The 15466-nt window shown below is 45.6% G+C and overlaps 1 protein-coding gene across 10 annotated transcripts in view; it reads right to left on the bottom strand.

Annotated features, from left to right (window-relative positions):
• The window catches only part of MCF2L2 (MCF.2 cell line derived transforming sequence-like 2), a 227602-nt gene that overhangs the window by 175289 nt on the left and 36847 nt on the right, over positions 1-15466 (bottom strand). For 9 of the 10 annotated variants that reach the window (XM_083612712.1, XM_083612717.1, XM_083612719.1 and 6 more), the window contains one exon: positions 3333-3416. In XM_083612712.1, coding sequence (XP_083468838.1) covers positions 3333-3416 — 84 coding nt within the window. Of the gene's footprint in view, positions 1-3332; positions 3417-3534; positions 3700-15466 lie in introns of those variants that run through there. The other variant, XM_083612716.1, reaches the window with a different exon arrangement.

Here is a 15466-nt window from a genome sequence, read left to right as displayed (position 1 = left end):
TGCGGAAGCGGTGAAACGTGACCCGCGCACGCACAGATGCGCCGTTGCATCTTGCGTTCCGTTCGGGATGCGAACGGGGCTCCGTTCGCATCCCGAGGTACCACTGTACACCTTTAGGCACCAGGCAAAAATGTTCCTCTTTAACCAGGCGTTTGGCTGATTGACATCCAAGGCCCTTTTAAAATGTGTTGAGGAGTGGGGCGATTATTGGGTTGTTCTTGTTTTTATTTTTATTGTGTATTTTGTGTTTTCATATTGTCACCACCCTGAGACCTGCAGGTATAGGGTGGTATACAAATGTTGATATGATATGATAATCTTTATTGTCGTTGTCACATACGGAACAACAAAATTGAAAATCTACATCAGACATTCAGAAACCAACAAGCCTGCTATCCCAGCTATCCCAGCCTGGTTTGTTGTTGTTTAGTCGTTTAGTCGTGTCCGACTCTTCGTGACCCCATGGACTAGAGCACGCCAGGCACTCCTGTCTTCCCCAGCCTGGTTAGCCCCCTAAAAACTCTGATACCCCATAATTAAATACAGTATACTCCCATAGAGACTACCTTACACTGTGTTTAAAACCAAGATCGCATTTGAATAGAAACTGTTTCTCTGGCGGCTAGTCCTAGTCTTTATAACCCTGTACCTTCTTCCAGAAGGCAGAAGCTGAAAGAGATCATTTCCGGGGTGCGCACTATCCTGCTCTGTCTCTGCAGCTTTCTTATGGCACCTGGAAGCATAGATTTGATCCAAGGTGGGGAGAGTGCACCCAATTATTCTCTCCGCAGTCTTTACAACCCTGGACAGCATTGCTTTTCCCCTGACCGTGCAGCTCCCAAACCACACACACAGACCATAAGTTAATACACTCTCAACAGTACAATGGTAAAATGCCATCAACAGGTCCTTTGAGAGATAATAGTAATAATAATAATAATAATAATAATAATAATAATAATAATAATAATAATATGGTACTTATTTTATATTTTACGTTGCTCCAAGGGAACAGACTCTTTCCAGTAATAGAAAAGTATGAAATATTCCAACAGAAGAGGAAGCAAAAATACGGGCTCTCTCCCCTTCATTGGAGGTTTTCAAACAGAGATTGGATGGCCATTCACCAGGGATTCTTTAACTGTGATTCCTGCATTGCAGGGAGCTGGACTGGGTGACCAACTCTACAGTGCTATTGCTCTATGAGTCATGATGGCTAAATACTAAGTCCAGGATTAGTGGCAACATGCCTCTCGATGCCAGATGCTAGGAATGGCTATTGCGCTGGTGCCCTGTTTGTGGACTTCCCAGAGGCATCCAGCTAACCACTATGGGAAAGAGGATGCTGGACTAGATAGGCTTTTGATACAACCTGGCAGGCATATTCCAGTGTGCTTACACCTTGGATCAACACTGCTTGCGTGTGTGTCGGCTTACTTCGCACTTGCCCGGTCTGCAAGCAGATATTGCTGACACGGTCCCAAGTCTCTGGGATTCTTTTCTCACAAGGAAGCTGAGCCTCTACAGCTGCCCCTGGAACTGACTGCTTCTCAAGTGAGGAAAGAGTATACCATCAAGAAGAGCACATCAGAACAGAAGAAAGGACATGCATCTTGGTCCCTTCCTTTCTGATTCCACCACTGCTTCCCGCACTTTCAGATTTGGGCTAAAATGTGGAAATCCTTTGCGTAAATATGGTTTTTAGGCTTTTGAGCTCTGGACATTCCAGTTCTGGGTTTTAGCAGATAGAGTGAGCTCTAGATCCATTCATCCCGGCTATATATATATATGGCTTTCCCTTTTTCCGTTGAAGGGGAAAACAGGGCACTAAGCCGACTTCCAAGACAAAAGGAAAGAAAGCTAGCCAAGGAAACGAAATCCCCTCTAATATCTTTGGTGACAGTTTGTCTCAGAAGCTCCTGGTGTGCATAATGGGATCAGTCACATAGGTGCAGACTGCACACTGGACTCATTTGCACATAATTCCAGGCTGTTATTACAAGATGTTGAAATGGGAAGAGGGTGGGTTGCCATTCCCTTTTTCTCCTGGCATAAAAACAATAAAATCTACCAAGGCTTTAGCAACAGCTTCACTCCAGCTATACATCTTTTTCACAGAGGCTTTATGTACATTAGAAACATACATACATTTAAATATTAATATAATAATACATTAATTCTGGGCACCACAGTTTCTGAAGGATATGGACCAGCAGGGATGTAAGCAGAGGAGGGCGACCAAGATGATCAAGGGACTGGAAACTGAGCCTTATGAGGAAAGGTTGGGGCACATTTACACCACACTCACTGCATCTCCTCCTCACCTCTAATTCTTCTGTTAAACAGAAGAAGAAGAAGCAACTCACCTGCTCAGCTGAAACCTGGGTTCTTCTCCCCATTCCAGGGCTCCCAGGCCCTTTCCTTAAATCTGAGGGTATGAGCCAGGACTTTGGTTGTAGGGACAGTTTTTCACATTTCTGCATTATTATTATTATTATTATTAATATTATTATTATACTGCCCTTCATCTGTAGATCTCAGATACATAATAAAAACAATGACAAAACAATCCATTAACCTCCCTCCCCCACCCACATTATTGCATCAGTTTATAATGTTTTAAAACAAGCGCCTCACAAAAATTCATCAACATTTTAGGCTCCTTTTCTTCTAATATGCACATCTTAATGCAATTCTGCTGAATATATGTATTTTTACAAGTGATTTCCCCAATATAATGCATTTTTCTATTTTATTTTCACCAGCGTGGGTTTTTACGCAGGCTTACGCCCGAACATATGCTGTTCTGCGTACATTTTTTTGGTTGGGGAACTGCATTACAAAATTCAGAGGCACTCGAACATCAACTGATATCTGTGTTTCGGCTCATGTACCCCAGTCACCTATCACAAACTGAATTTACATGACAAAAAAAATTTTTTTTCTTTCTAGTAGCACCTTAAAGACCAACTAAGTAGTTCTTGGTATGAGCTTTCGTGTGCATGCACACTTCTTCAGATACCGTGCATGCACACGAAAGCTCATACCAAGAACTACTTAGTTGGTCTTTAAGGTGCTACTGGAAAGAAAAAAAATTTTTTTTTGTTTTGACTATGGCAGACCAACACGGCTACCTATCTGTAACTGAATTTGCATGGTGTTTCAGGAAGTACAGAATTAGGTAGGTTTGCACTGAAATGCAAACCAAACCCAATTTTGCCCCTGCCCCTACCTAGCAGCTGCAACAGAGCTTCTCCTGATTAGCTGTCAACGGGCAATTAAAGGGGTGTGTTCTACCAAGAGCTATAAAACAAATGAATCCCAACCCTTACCTGACAGGATAGCAAACTGCCGGTGAAGCTGTTCTATGATATCCACAGCAACGAGAGGCCTGATCTCCTGTTGCATGATTTCATCTGCGCAAAAAACAGAGAGAGAGAGAGAGTGGGAGTGGTGGAAATGAGGGACACCTCCAGTCACTTAACTGGGAAGAAGCTCTCTTGCAGATCTCCACAGCAACGCAAAGAAAGATACCTTTTCGACTTGACCATAGGCTTTCATTTGGTCATATGACTCTTGACGGCACAGACACTTGTCAACAGAAGAGTCCCATCTCCAGGCTGATTGCTTTCAGCATTTGTCCTCTTGTGTTTTGCAGAAACGGGCTCTTCATAAACTGAGCCTTTGCCAGTGCTGATCGCAGCGTAGCTGAGGGCGATGAGCTTCATGGACTATATTAAGTCCAGGCGTGAGATAAAGCCCCTTTTCAGTCCTTTGAAACAGCACTGCCTATTTTTGAGCAAAATACTGGTAAAGCAGGCCTGCCCCCCCATCTGAGTAACAAGCACTTCATTCTTCGAAAGTTACACAGCGCACAATGGTCCCAACAAGTTCTCCTTTCCTCTCTGCTTTTCCCCTGCAGCCAAGCTTCTGAAATTTGTGGCACAGTCCTCTCCAATAGAGATGGCCAACAGTTGATGGAGGGGAAAGCTCAACTTCTCCCCAAGGCTCCCCACTGATTAATCCAGGAGAAGTAGTGTACACCTGCCCTGCATGCTTATTTTGGGTTTATACCAATGTCCCACCTCCACCCCAAAATAAAATTAAAATAAAATCATCAGGTTATGCTCTCAATAATTGGCACTGGAGCTGTGTACATGCTACACCTTTAAAGTACTGTACCATATTTTTTGCTCTATAAGACTCACTTTTTCCCTCCTAAAAAGTAAGGGGAAATGTGTGTGCGTCTTATGGAGCGAATGCAGGCTACGCAGCTATCCCAGAAGCCAGAACAGCAAGAGGGATCGCTGCTTTCACTGCGCAGCGATCCCTCTTGCTGTTCTGGCTTCTGAGATTCAGAATATTTTTTTTCTTGTTTTCCTCCTCCAAAAACTAGGTGCATCTTGTGGTCTGGTGCGTCTTATAGAGCGAAAAATACGGTAACTTGAAACACATTATTTCCCTCACAGAATTCTGGGGACTGTATTTTTGTTCAGGGTTGCTAGGTATTGCAGCTCTGCGCAGGGAAAACTACAGTGCCCAGAATTCTTTGAGGGTAAGAATGTGTTTTGAGTGTGCTTTAAAGATATAGTGAGTACACGACCTAGGAGGACGTGAGAGGCATTGTGAATACACATACACATACATGGCATAAAGTACAAGAAATGATTTTAAGCTATATTTTTAAAATGGTAATGGCCTCAAAGGCCATTCCAGTTGCATGCCTGTTACCTGAGAATCTGCCTGATGGAAAGAAAGAAAGAAAGAAAGAAAGAAAGAAAGAAAGAAAGAAAGAAAGAGAAATTTAATTACTAACACTTAACAGGCTTGCTGAAGGAATGGGAGTGGTTTTGCTTAGGTTCCCCCCTCCCCACTCTCCTGTATGTATATTTTATATGAGGTTGCTTCTAAAAATAGACTAGTCCCTGGTATTGAAGGTTTTCCCCTCCTAACCAAAGGAATTTTGTAGGAAAAGGATAAAAGATGAAGTAGTTATAGTTGCCAGCTCTTGGAACAAAAAAATGCTGGTCCCTGGGTGAGGCCCTTTCCACATCTAAGGGGAGAGCTAACGGAAAAATTTTTATGTTCATCTTAGGTGTACGAGAATTGCATGCGCTTACAAGCAGATTACTGTCGCCAAGCAATATCAGCAACATCAGCACCAGACATGGTATCCGCTCCTGACAAACCACAACACAACCCAGCCGATGGCTGTTTCACAGTCAGAAAACAGAAAACAAATCCATACCCTCCAACATTTTGCAGCCCAAACCCGGGGCGTTTGTCTTCCGTGACTCACATGAGAGCACAGAGCCCCACAAATGGGCAAGGTATATAACTCGAAATAGTGAACCAAGCCACAGATTATTTGTCATGTTACAAACATGCATTATGTACCTGCCTGAGCATTGAAGATTTGATTTATTATATTCCTATGCCGCGTTTCAGTCAAATGAATGCCAAACCATAACAATAAATAACAACAGCATGATAGAACGTGATAGAACAAATATAGCATAAATCATACAGAGTAGTCTTCACTGAAACAACCGCAATCTATAAAACACTGCTAGCAAAGCAATAACTAAAAAAATAAACTAAAAAATAAGATCCCTTCAGAAGAAAAGTGGGTGTCAAAGCCTTTTCAGTTGTGGCACCCCAAACACCCCAGGGAGGCTTGACGGCCATTACGACTGATATCTTTCTGGCACCAACTGAAGACCTTTCATTTGACTGCAGCGGAAGTCGGCGGTTCGAATCCCCGCAACGGGGTGAACTCCCGTTGCTCGGTCCCTGCTCCTGCCAACCTAGCAGTTCGAAAGCACGTCAAAGTACAAGTAGATAAATAGGTACCGCTCCAGCAGGAAGGTAAATGGCGTTTCCGTGCGCTGCTCTGGTTCACCAGAAGCGGCTTAGTCATGCTGGCCACGTGACCCAGAAGCTGTACGCCGGCTCCCTTGGCCAATAAAACGAGATAAGCGCCACAACCCCAGAGTCATCCGCGACTGGACCTAATGGACAGGGGTCCCTTTACCTTTACCTTGTTACTAATGCTTAGTAACATTTTTTGTGTGCCTTAATGGTATATCTTGCTGCCATGCTTAACCCTGTTATGGGGGGTGGGGGTGGAGGGGATTTGCACATTGCCCAAAAAGAGGAATTGCGGCACCACAAAAAGGACACAAATCTACATAAAATTTGGTTATGCTAATTTATACACACAGATGCAAGTTTGGAAATAATTCTTAAGTGGAATGATTTAAATAGAAATATAACACATTGTTGCTTGCTCTCTCTTCAAAGCAGACTTAAATTGGACAGCCCTTCAAATTACAGGGTTGCTCCCTGTAAAAGAAGACCCCTAGGCACTCGACCTTGCTGGCCGCTCTGAAAGGTTATACCTGAAGGATGGGACAGAAATCTCTCAAATAAGAAAACAAGCTAGCAAATAATGTGGCCACAGAACTGAGCATGGCAGACAAGCTCTCTCTCAAGGAACTGAGCCTGCGATCAATGCAGCCCCCTTCTCTCTCCATCACACGCATGCAGAGAAAGAGGAAGACCCAGACAGACTGAGAAACCGAAAAACCCCTCTCTCATTCTCTCTCTCACACATCCAGCATAGAGGAAGGTGCCATGGCTCAGTGGCAGAGCATCTAATTTGCATGCAGAAGGCCTCAGGTTCGATCCGCGGCATTTCCAGGTAGGGCTGGGAGAAATCCCCAGTCTGAAACCTTTTGGCGCCCCTGCCAGTCTGTGTAGACAATACTGTTAAGTTGTGGGTGAACATATCAGACGACACAGTGATTCTTCAAACAGCTCTTCTTTATTCAGAGGCCAGAACAGAACTGAACTGAAGGGCTCAGTCAGCCTGCTTATATAGAGCTCTAGTACCTTGTTACTGTAACAACTTTCTAAAACTATCCAATCACTGAACGTCACTTTCGATCCTTCATTTGCATAACTATCTACAGTATCCCCCTGCTGGCCCAGGGTGAGAACTTCAGTACATAACAAATACTGAGCTAGATAGACCAGGAATATGACTCATTTATAGAGCAGCTTCCTGCCTTCCTAAATGTAGCCCCAAACTGAAGTCATAGCTGTTGCTGCTCCTTTTCTCCCAATCGCTGCTCTTTTATTTCCAGGACAAGAGGCCAAACAGGTATGTGGGGCAGTGCTGGTGGGCTCTCAGGTGAGGGTTAGGGGACTGGAGCCTGCCAGGTAAAGAGCCCTGTTCCGTAATCTGCCCAGTTTGTTAGGCTGACATGTGTCACGACTCCTGACGGTGCCTTTCCCATCCTGCTCTCCCCGTCATTTGCATACTCATTCATCCCTGATCTCACCGTCCGCCTGGCCCATTCCTCAGGGAATCTTTAGCTGCCACTCCTGCATTGCAGAGGGTTGGACTAGATGACCTATGGGCATTAAAAATGTCCTTAAGAGACACCTGAAAGTTAATAGAGAGAGTCTGCCTGTCTAATCTCGGCCGAAAGAGTATTTCATAGCACAGGGCTGGTGACACCAAACATCCGACTTCTAGCTAAGGTCGGTCAGGCCTCCGTAACGTGGGAGACAACTATCAGCGCTTCACCAGATGATTTCAACGATTAAGCAGGGATGCAAGGGTTCAGAAGGTCCTTACTTTGTCCTACTATCCCACTCACCATACGACCGCGGAGAAAATCTGGGTCATTTAGCAAGCAAATCGCCTTCTGCATGCTGGATTATCATAATGTGTGCAAGAATTAATACAAGGGAGGGGAGGGACGATGTGGGGGATGTCACAGCTTAAGTGTTTCAATGCAATCTGTCAAGAGTGACATATCAAGGCCATCCACACACATACATACACAATAGTGTGTTTTATTAATATGGAAAAGTTACTCAGTGGAATTAAGGGCTCAGGGAAGCTGCTGACTGTGCATTTAAGCAACGGCAGAGTAAAATTAGCCCGAGTTGCAAGCCGGGAACTGTGATTTATGATATTGTGTTTGGGGGTCACAGAGTCTTGCCAGAAGATGCTTGAAGCAGCTACATCAGTGAAAGGCGCAAAACTGACAAACAGCAACAACTTAAAAAACAAACAAAAGACATCATAAATAACCATCACGTAGAAAAATGGAAAGGAAACTGGAATGCTAGCTGCAATATTTATTTTACTATATTTATTTAGGCTGTTTTTCTATACCACTAAATATACACAGATATCTCAAAGCAGTGTGCAACTAACTAAAACAACAAAAGTTACAAAAAATACATAATATAACCACTTAGACACTAATGCATATAAGTTCCTTCTTCTTCTGACACACCTCCCTGATCAACATCTCTCATCTTCCTCGAGATGCAACATAAATGGAATAAACAGAGAGACAAGTTGTATATTATATTTTTCAAAGGTGTGCACTTGTAGAACTTGTAGATGTGCAGCTAAGAAAGGTGCTGCACAAATGAGACCTGTTTTTAAATCTGTGAATGTATTTATTCCTCATACGGTACCAGATACTGATTCCAGCCTTGAATAAAACGCACTGCATGTGAAAGATTAGCTGTAGCTCCCTGTAAAACGCATCCTCAATTGCAAAACCAGGCTTGCAGACTGCTTTGAGATATCTTTTAGCATGCTTGCTTTGCTATGGCACTGAAAAAAATGCTGCTTCTACTAAAGAAAAAGGAAGAAGCAATTACCATGTCCCATCTGGCTGATAGCACTCTTCTGTCCAGTTCAGAAGCATAAGTGATAACCATCTAATCCCCCGGAGCAAAGAGTTATACAGCTGAGCTTCCCAATTCCCTACTTAAAATGAAGTTAAGCACGCTATCGTTTAATTTATTTTGCACAGACTCATTTCCCCCTTCCATCGGTTCCCCCCCCCCCAATTCTGAAGAAGACACTGGAAGTGGAAGAGGAAGAAGGTTAATTCAGTGACAATGGGAGGCATTTATTCAAGAGATTACAAGGGTCATTTTGATAAACTAAGGGGTCACCGACCATTTTAGGCCTGTGAGCATATCTGGATTTCTGAGCAGGTGCTGTGGGCGACACCCTCTCTGGTCCCCCTTCCTCCATCTCCCCCAGAAACAGAAAGAGAGAAAGCACGTGTGTGAACACCCTTCACTTTTCCAAGGAATCCCGGTAAAAGTCAAATATGGTAGAATTAATTTGAGCCTTGAAAAGCACAAAGAACCAAAACAGGAAGTGGGAAAGAGAGCCGCTCTTCCAACTTCCTCCTTCAGCTCTATGTACTTGCTGCTTTATGTCTCTTCCACCACACCTGAATGCAGCCGGCTCTATCATCCAACAGAGGGGGATGGCTGGAGGCTCAGGAAAAACAGCTTCTGTGCATATGTGTGTGCCATTGCTGCTACCCAGCATCTGCCACCTGAGGGGCTGTCTCACTCTGTCTAACGGTAGGGCAGCCCGAGCACTGCACAAGGAGCAGAAGCTGCAACTATGGTGGCCACATACACATAGCCGAAAAAGGGGAAAGTGTCAGCGGAAAAGAGGGCAGAAGAGATTCCCATGGAATATGCCTATGGTAATTTTTTCAAGAAATAATAAGAACCGTGCTGGATAAAACCAAAAGCCCATCTAGTCTTGCATTCTGTTCCAGCTGTCAACCAGGTACCGATGCATAGTTGTGTACAGATGCAAATTTAGAAATGCAAAGTATAATCTAAATAAAAATACAATGATCTCAAAATAGTAGGGAAGGCTGTGACCACATGACCTGTGTGCCTGCTCAGTCTTACTATCTAGGTACTATCCGGTGATGGGCATCTTCAAAGCCCCTCCTGTTCTCCCTTCTTAGCTTTCTAAATGAGACTCAGACTGAACAGCCCTTCAAACAGACGACTCTCCTCTGTGAAGCAAGACATGTGGTCACTGCAACTCCAGCCAAGTGCACGACAGTGAATATCATCTTGTCCTGCTGCCCCCTCCTGCTCCTCAACATAACCAAACTCATTTATATGTTAATGGCCTCGAAATGACTGCCAGAAAGATGACCAGCTGGAGAGAAAGACTGAACTGTGTGCAGCCGATTGACAGGGCAATGCCTTATTGCTTAATTAAAGACCAGCTGAGCCACAGCAGAACACTGAGACATCTTTGTTCTGCACGAGACTCAGCCTAGCTATGGGCTGATGGTTCATCACCCACTTCCTATGCACCCTTTCTGTGCTTCATTGCAACCCGTTCTCCCTACTGGTAGCTGTGTGCACTGTGTGTACATGAGTGCATGCGTTGGCTGTCCACAGTGCCCAGCTGTTGTGTGGTGGAGAAGTAATGCAGGGGGAGAAAAGCTCAAAGCAGGAGCGATGATGTCACTGGCAACTGATGGGAGATTCCTTGCCCTGGTAGGTGAATGAGGCGAAATATTCCTAATCATGGATCAGTGGTATAGCGTGGTAGGGCAGGGCGGGCAATGCCCTGGGTGCACAATCTGGGGTGTGTGTGAACCAGGCATCACCCGCAGAGATCTCTGGCATGCGCCCTCTGTGCCCCACCTGGTGTGCAAGCACCTGCCTGTGGGTGGCGGGGGAGCGGGGGGTGAAGAGCACCCTCTGCGCCCTGTCCCAGCCTGGGCTGAATGGGCACCCTCTGCCCCCACCTGCCGTATGTGTGCGCAGCTGCCCAGGCACCGGCAAATGGTGCTACGCCCGTTATGGATCTTTTGCCTGGTCTCTTAAGCTTAGTCATTACAATCAAGTAGAAGAAGAGTTAACTGACTCAGAATAAACACACAACAGATCAATGAACTTGTTAATAAGATCAACAGGAATAATCTGATTATGTGACTCATTCCCAAGGAGCAGGCGAGAGGAACGGTTTGCAGCGCGGAATCATGCATTTGTCTGTGTTGAGGCTCTCCATGGAGATTGGATGCTACTTGAGAACAGTTCCTTGGGTTTGGATGGGCCCCCTCAAGACATTTTGACTGAGATGCATTAGGAGGGCGTGATGAGCTTGATTCAGCAAGCATTTGGCCACATGAATATGAACCCAAAATTCTGATCCTTGAATTGTCCTTGGAATTAGGTAGCTCCCAAAACAGGCACCCAGTGTCTGCTATAGAAATCCATGGTCCACTGCTCTTCCTCAAGTCTGGGTCACTGGTTGCTGAGAGATGCCACTGGGCAATCCTGCAGGACCTCCAGACTTATCTCTTCCCTGCCTACTGTTCCTGCTGCTCCAGATTCAGAGTGGGCCCCATTTCTCCTGTGTCAGCCACCCGGTAAAGTTGATTTGATTCTCCCGCCTTTGTTCCCAATGTAGAAATTTATTCCCTCTTGGTTCCTGGTGTAGATCTTCAACCACCTCATCATCCCTGGAGGTGGGGTGGGAGGGTGCTATTTTGTGGTTCATCTCAGGCGTCAACATGTCTTGGGCCAGCCCTGCTCACAGGGCCAACCAGATGCCTATGGGACCTCCGCTGCGGGAGGTTGTATTAGATGACCCTTAGGGATCCCTTCCAACTCTACAATTCTATGATTCTATGACCTAAGTGCAACAGCATTCTCCCCAGGCAGAAACACTCAAGGGTGGCTAGTAGCCATGGGCTCTGACTCCACCAATGGGAGACAGCGATGCTTCTGAGTACCAGTTGCTGGAAACCACAGGAGGGGGAAATCTTCTTGGGTTTCCCACAGGCATGTGGTTGATCAGTGTGAGAATGGGATGCTAGGCTGGATGGGCCATCCAGGAGCCTCTTCTAACCTTCTTACGGTGCAAAGAAGGTCCAGAGAAGGATGTAGCCCGGGGAGTTGGTAGTTTGGGGAGATTCCCAAGGACCAAATGGAAAGACCTGGAGGGCCACATCTTGGCCCCGGGCTTGATATGTCCCCATCTCTGCCCTACAAGTACAGTCAGTGGCAGACCCCCCCCCCTTTGCTCTAGTGGAAACAAGTCACAAATTGCAGCTGGCAGATTACCATGGCTCAGTGACTCTTCTTCTGAAGGCCAAGTCGTGGTGAAAGAAGCACTGCAGAGGTGTTAAAATAAAGGAAGCAGGAGCTGCCCTGGGGATGCTGATGGTAATTGCTATTTCTGCTTAGCTCACCCAGCCTGGGACACAAGATCTGCATGCTGGTAGCAGGGAATCCGAATGCTGCTCTTGCAAGGGGAGGAGAGGTTATGAGCACAGCTTATTCTGCAAAGCTCCCGGTGGGGGCAGGCGGATGGAGAAAAAACGTGACCCAGTTAGCATACACGGGCAGAAGCCGTATCTAATGATAGGGCTGTTGGGGGTGGGGTTTTTTGCATTTAATCACAAGGGAAATCCTCTGCCTGTAAGGCTGAACCTGGATCAGTGTTTCAGCTGATCATTCTCCTAACACAGAGTTTCGGCTTCTATTCCGTCTGTGTGATACGGCCGGCCAAAAAGACATTTGCTGCCTGAAGCAGAATAGTGAGCGATGACTCCCTACCAAGACACATAGACACATCCAAGACTGGTCTAGCTATTTTGGCATCTGAGGCAGAAAATCCCACAAGCCTCTCTCACTGGGAGTAAAAGCACAATAATGATGAATTAAAACAACTAAGAGCAGGCTGCCCTTTCATGATACCCAAAACCAGCCGCCCAAAGTGACTGCCTCACTCTGCCCAATGGTTGAGCCAGCCTTGCAGTGTAGGGAAGAGGGAGTAAGAAAAGGAGGATAATTATTCCAACCACAGCTTTTAGCAGGGCTTAGCATACTGTTTTCTCTCTATTTGTGAATGCTGAATATTCAAACAAGGCAAAGGGTTGCGTTGGTATTGCTGTTACTGAGCCTACTGCAGAAATATGAGTAATCTGAGAATTACTCATTTCAAAGTATTGCTATGGATCGGACTGTAACCTTCCAACAGCTTCACCTCACCCCCAAAGACGTACTCCTCCATTGTCTCCCAAAACAGACGGATGCCAGCACATAGAAGGCGGTGGGGGGGGGGAATTAGGCTGTTATGCTGAGACCCTGGATCCAGCAAGTGTTAAAATATAAGGATTCAAATTTCTGGAATAACAAGGCTGGCTTCCTCCTGGGGTGATAGCCTAGGTAATGGGCCATTAAGGGAATGAAGGAAGTGGATCTGTGCCAGACAGCAAATGGGTGGTAGTTAGAAATACAAAGGCCAGAGAGGGGAAAGGAGAGTTGGGTCTTGTGAGCTAGCAGCTAGCAGCTGGAAGCAGTAGGCTGGGAAGCCAGAGAGACAGAGTGATGCTTGATTTCTGTTTCAATGCAAGGCTATGGCTATGGGGGAAGCAAGACCCTTTGAGAGTGTTAATACTGTGAAGCCCTCCATCGTGGGCTCAGGGTGTGTGTGTAAATAAACCATACATCCTAAAGACACCACAGTCTCTGCTGTCTCTCATTCTAAGGAAAACACAAGCCGTGGGAGATCACCTTTGGAATCTCACACGGCTTGGAGGCTGGGGTGGCATGCAACACTATGAAAGAGGTGGCTGTTGTATGTCAGCCTTCCCAAGGGTAATGGTGGTATTGCAAAGAGATTACTGCGGGGTGGGGAACCTTTTTGAACCAATGGGATATATCACTATCTGTCCCCAAACCCAGCAGAACTTTGACAGGTGGGTGGGACAATCCTCCTGTCAATCACATGACATCATTATGGCATCAGCGGATTGATTGATTAGCAAGTGGCTTCATCCACTTGCCAAAGTCCCTTGCCCAACATTTCCCCAGCATCTGACAGCCAGCTGGATGTTGGGTGCTTGGGGACCAAAGCTCAAGGGGCTTTGCCTGTCCTATGCTCAGCAAAGGGCTGTCAAAGCTCTTTGCTGCAAGGAAAGTGTTAAGTTGTGGGCGAACATATCAGACGACACAGCAATTCTTCAGACAGCTCTTGTTTATTCACAGGCCAGAACAGAACTGGGCTGAAGGGTTCAGCCAACCTGCCTATATAGAGCTCCACTACAAAGCAACAGTAACAACTTTCTGTAACTATCCAATCACTGAACGTCACTTTCAATTCCTTATTTGCATAAGCGGACCTGAGTGAAAACTATCTACAGTATCCCCCTGCTGGCCCAGGGTGAGAACTTCAGTACATAACAGAAAGATTCGGCCATGTGTCTGCTTCATTTGTGATTGTCACGTGCTTTAGGGAAAACAGCCTCGCAGGTCAATTTGGTAGAACACGTGATTGGTTGGTTGGTTGTATTTCTATGCCGCTTTTCATTAAAATGAATCCCAAAGCGGCTTCCAAACAATAAGTAATTATAACATGACAGAACACCACAAACACATATAGCTGTCAACTTTTCCCTTTTCTTGCGAGGAATCCTATTGGGAATAAGGGAATTTCCCTTTAAAAAAGGGAAATGTTGACAGCTGTGTGTGTGAGTGCTGGAGGGAGCAGAAATGCTCCCTCACTTCATGTCAGACTCCCATGAATCTCACTAAGATCCAGATGCGCTCCACAGCATTTAAGAGAATATCCTGCACAAAGTTAGAGATTAAGCCCGCCCCCTTCCAATTCCTTTGGGACATGTGGATTATTTGGGGTAGGGAAGGAGTCTTACAGAGACCTCTGAACTTCTCATGTGCTCCTGGCACAAACTGAGAATATATTGTTATCAGCAGGGTGGACCCTTTGCCCACCACAGGGACCTGGCCTGGCTAATGCCCAACCTTGCTGGGTTATGGTGCTGGCCATACAGATATGGCTTCATTTGCTGCTGTCCCTCTGTTCTGCTCAGGGTTTGCTTTACTAATCCATGCCAGCTGCTGAATCGGTTTCAGCTTAGCTCATACTTTTGTGGGAAGAAAACTGCTCTGGTCACTTTTTCCAAATCCAACTGCCTTACGGTGAGAGAGTTTTCCAGTGACTGAGTTCGTGTGTATTAGAAAATTCATTTTCTACGAAATGCAGGCATACTATGCAAGCCTACATAGATTTCCTCAGGAGTAAGTCCCATTAAGTTCAATGGGGCTTACTCCCTGACAAGTTTATTTAGGATTGCAGGTGATGCTTCCCCTCATTTTTTCATGTATGCATGTTTAGCAATTTTACATAAAATTTTCACTTCCAATTTCATGCGCTTCAGTGTTTTACACATGAAAATAGGGACATCTGTGAAATACCCCAATTACAATACAGTGTCACCTCATTGAATATCCAGCTGTTTCATATTGCTAAAGGCTCTACTCTGCCTCCTATGTGCTGAATTTGTTTATCCTTCAACAGTCCTGTCTTTCTCCGATTCAAAACCCAAGAGGATTCTTGTTGTTTTGGTTGAAGTTATGCTAACTAGAGGATGCGGGTGGCACTGTGGTCTTAACCACTGAGCCTCTTGGGCTTGCCGATCAGAAGGTCAGTGGTTCGAATCCCTGCGACGGGGTGAGCTCCCGTTGCTCTGTCCCAGCTCCTGCCAACCTAGCAGTTCAAAAGCACGCCCAAAAGTGCAAGTAGATAAATAGGTACCGCTCTGGCGGGAAGGTAAGCGGCGTTTCCATG

The sequence above is a fragment of the Podarcis filfolensis genome (genome assembly GCF_964270895.1).
Source record: "Podarcis filfolensis genome assembly, chromosome: 5".
Taxonomy (NCBI): Eukaryota; Metazoa; Chordata; class Lepidosauria; order Squamata; family Lacertidae; genus Podarcis; species Podarcis filfolensis.
The sequence above is the reverse complement of the archived record's forward strand: the minus strand, read 5'-3'. Positions and strand labels throughout refer to the sequence as shown.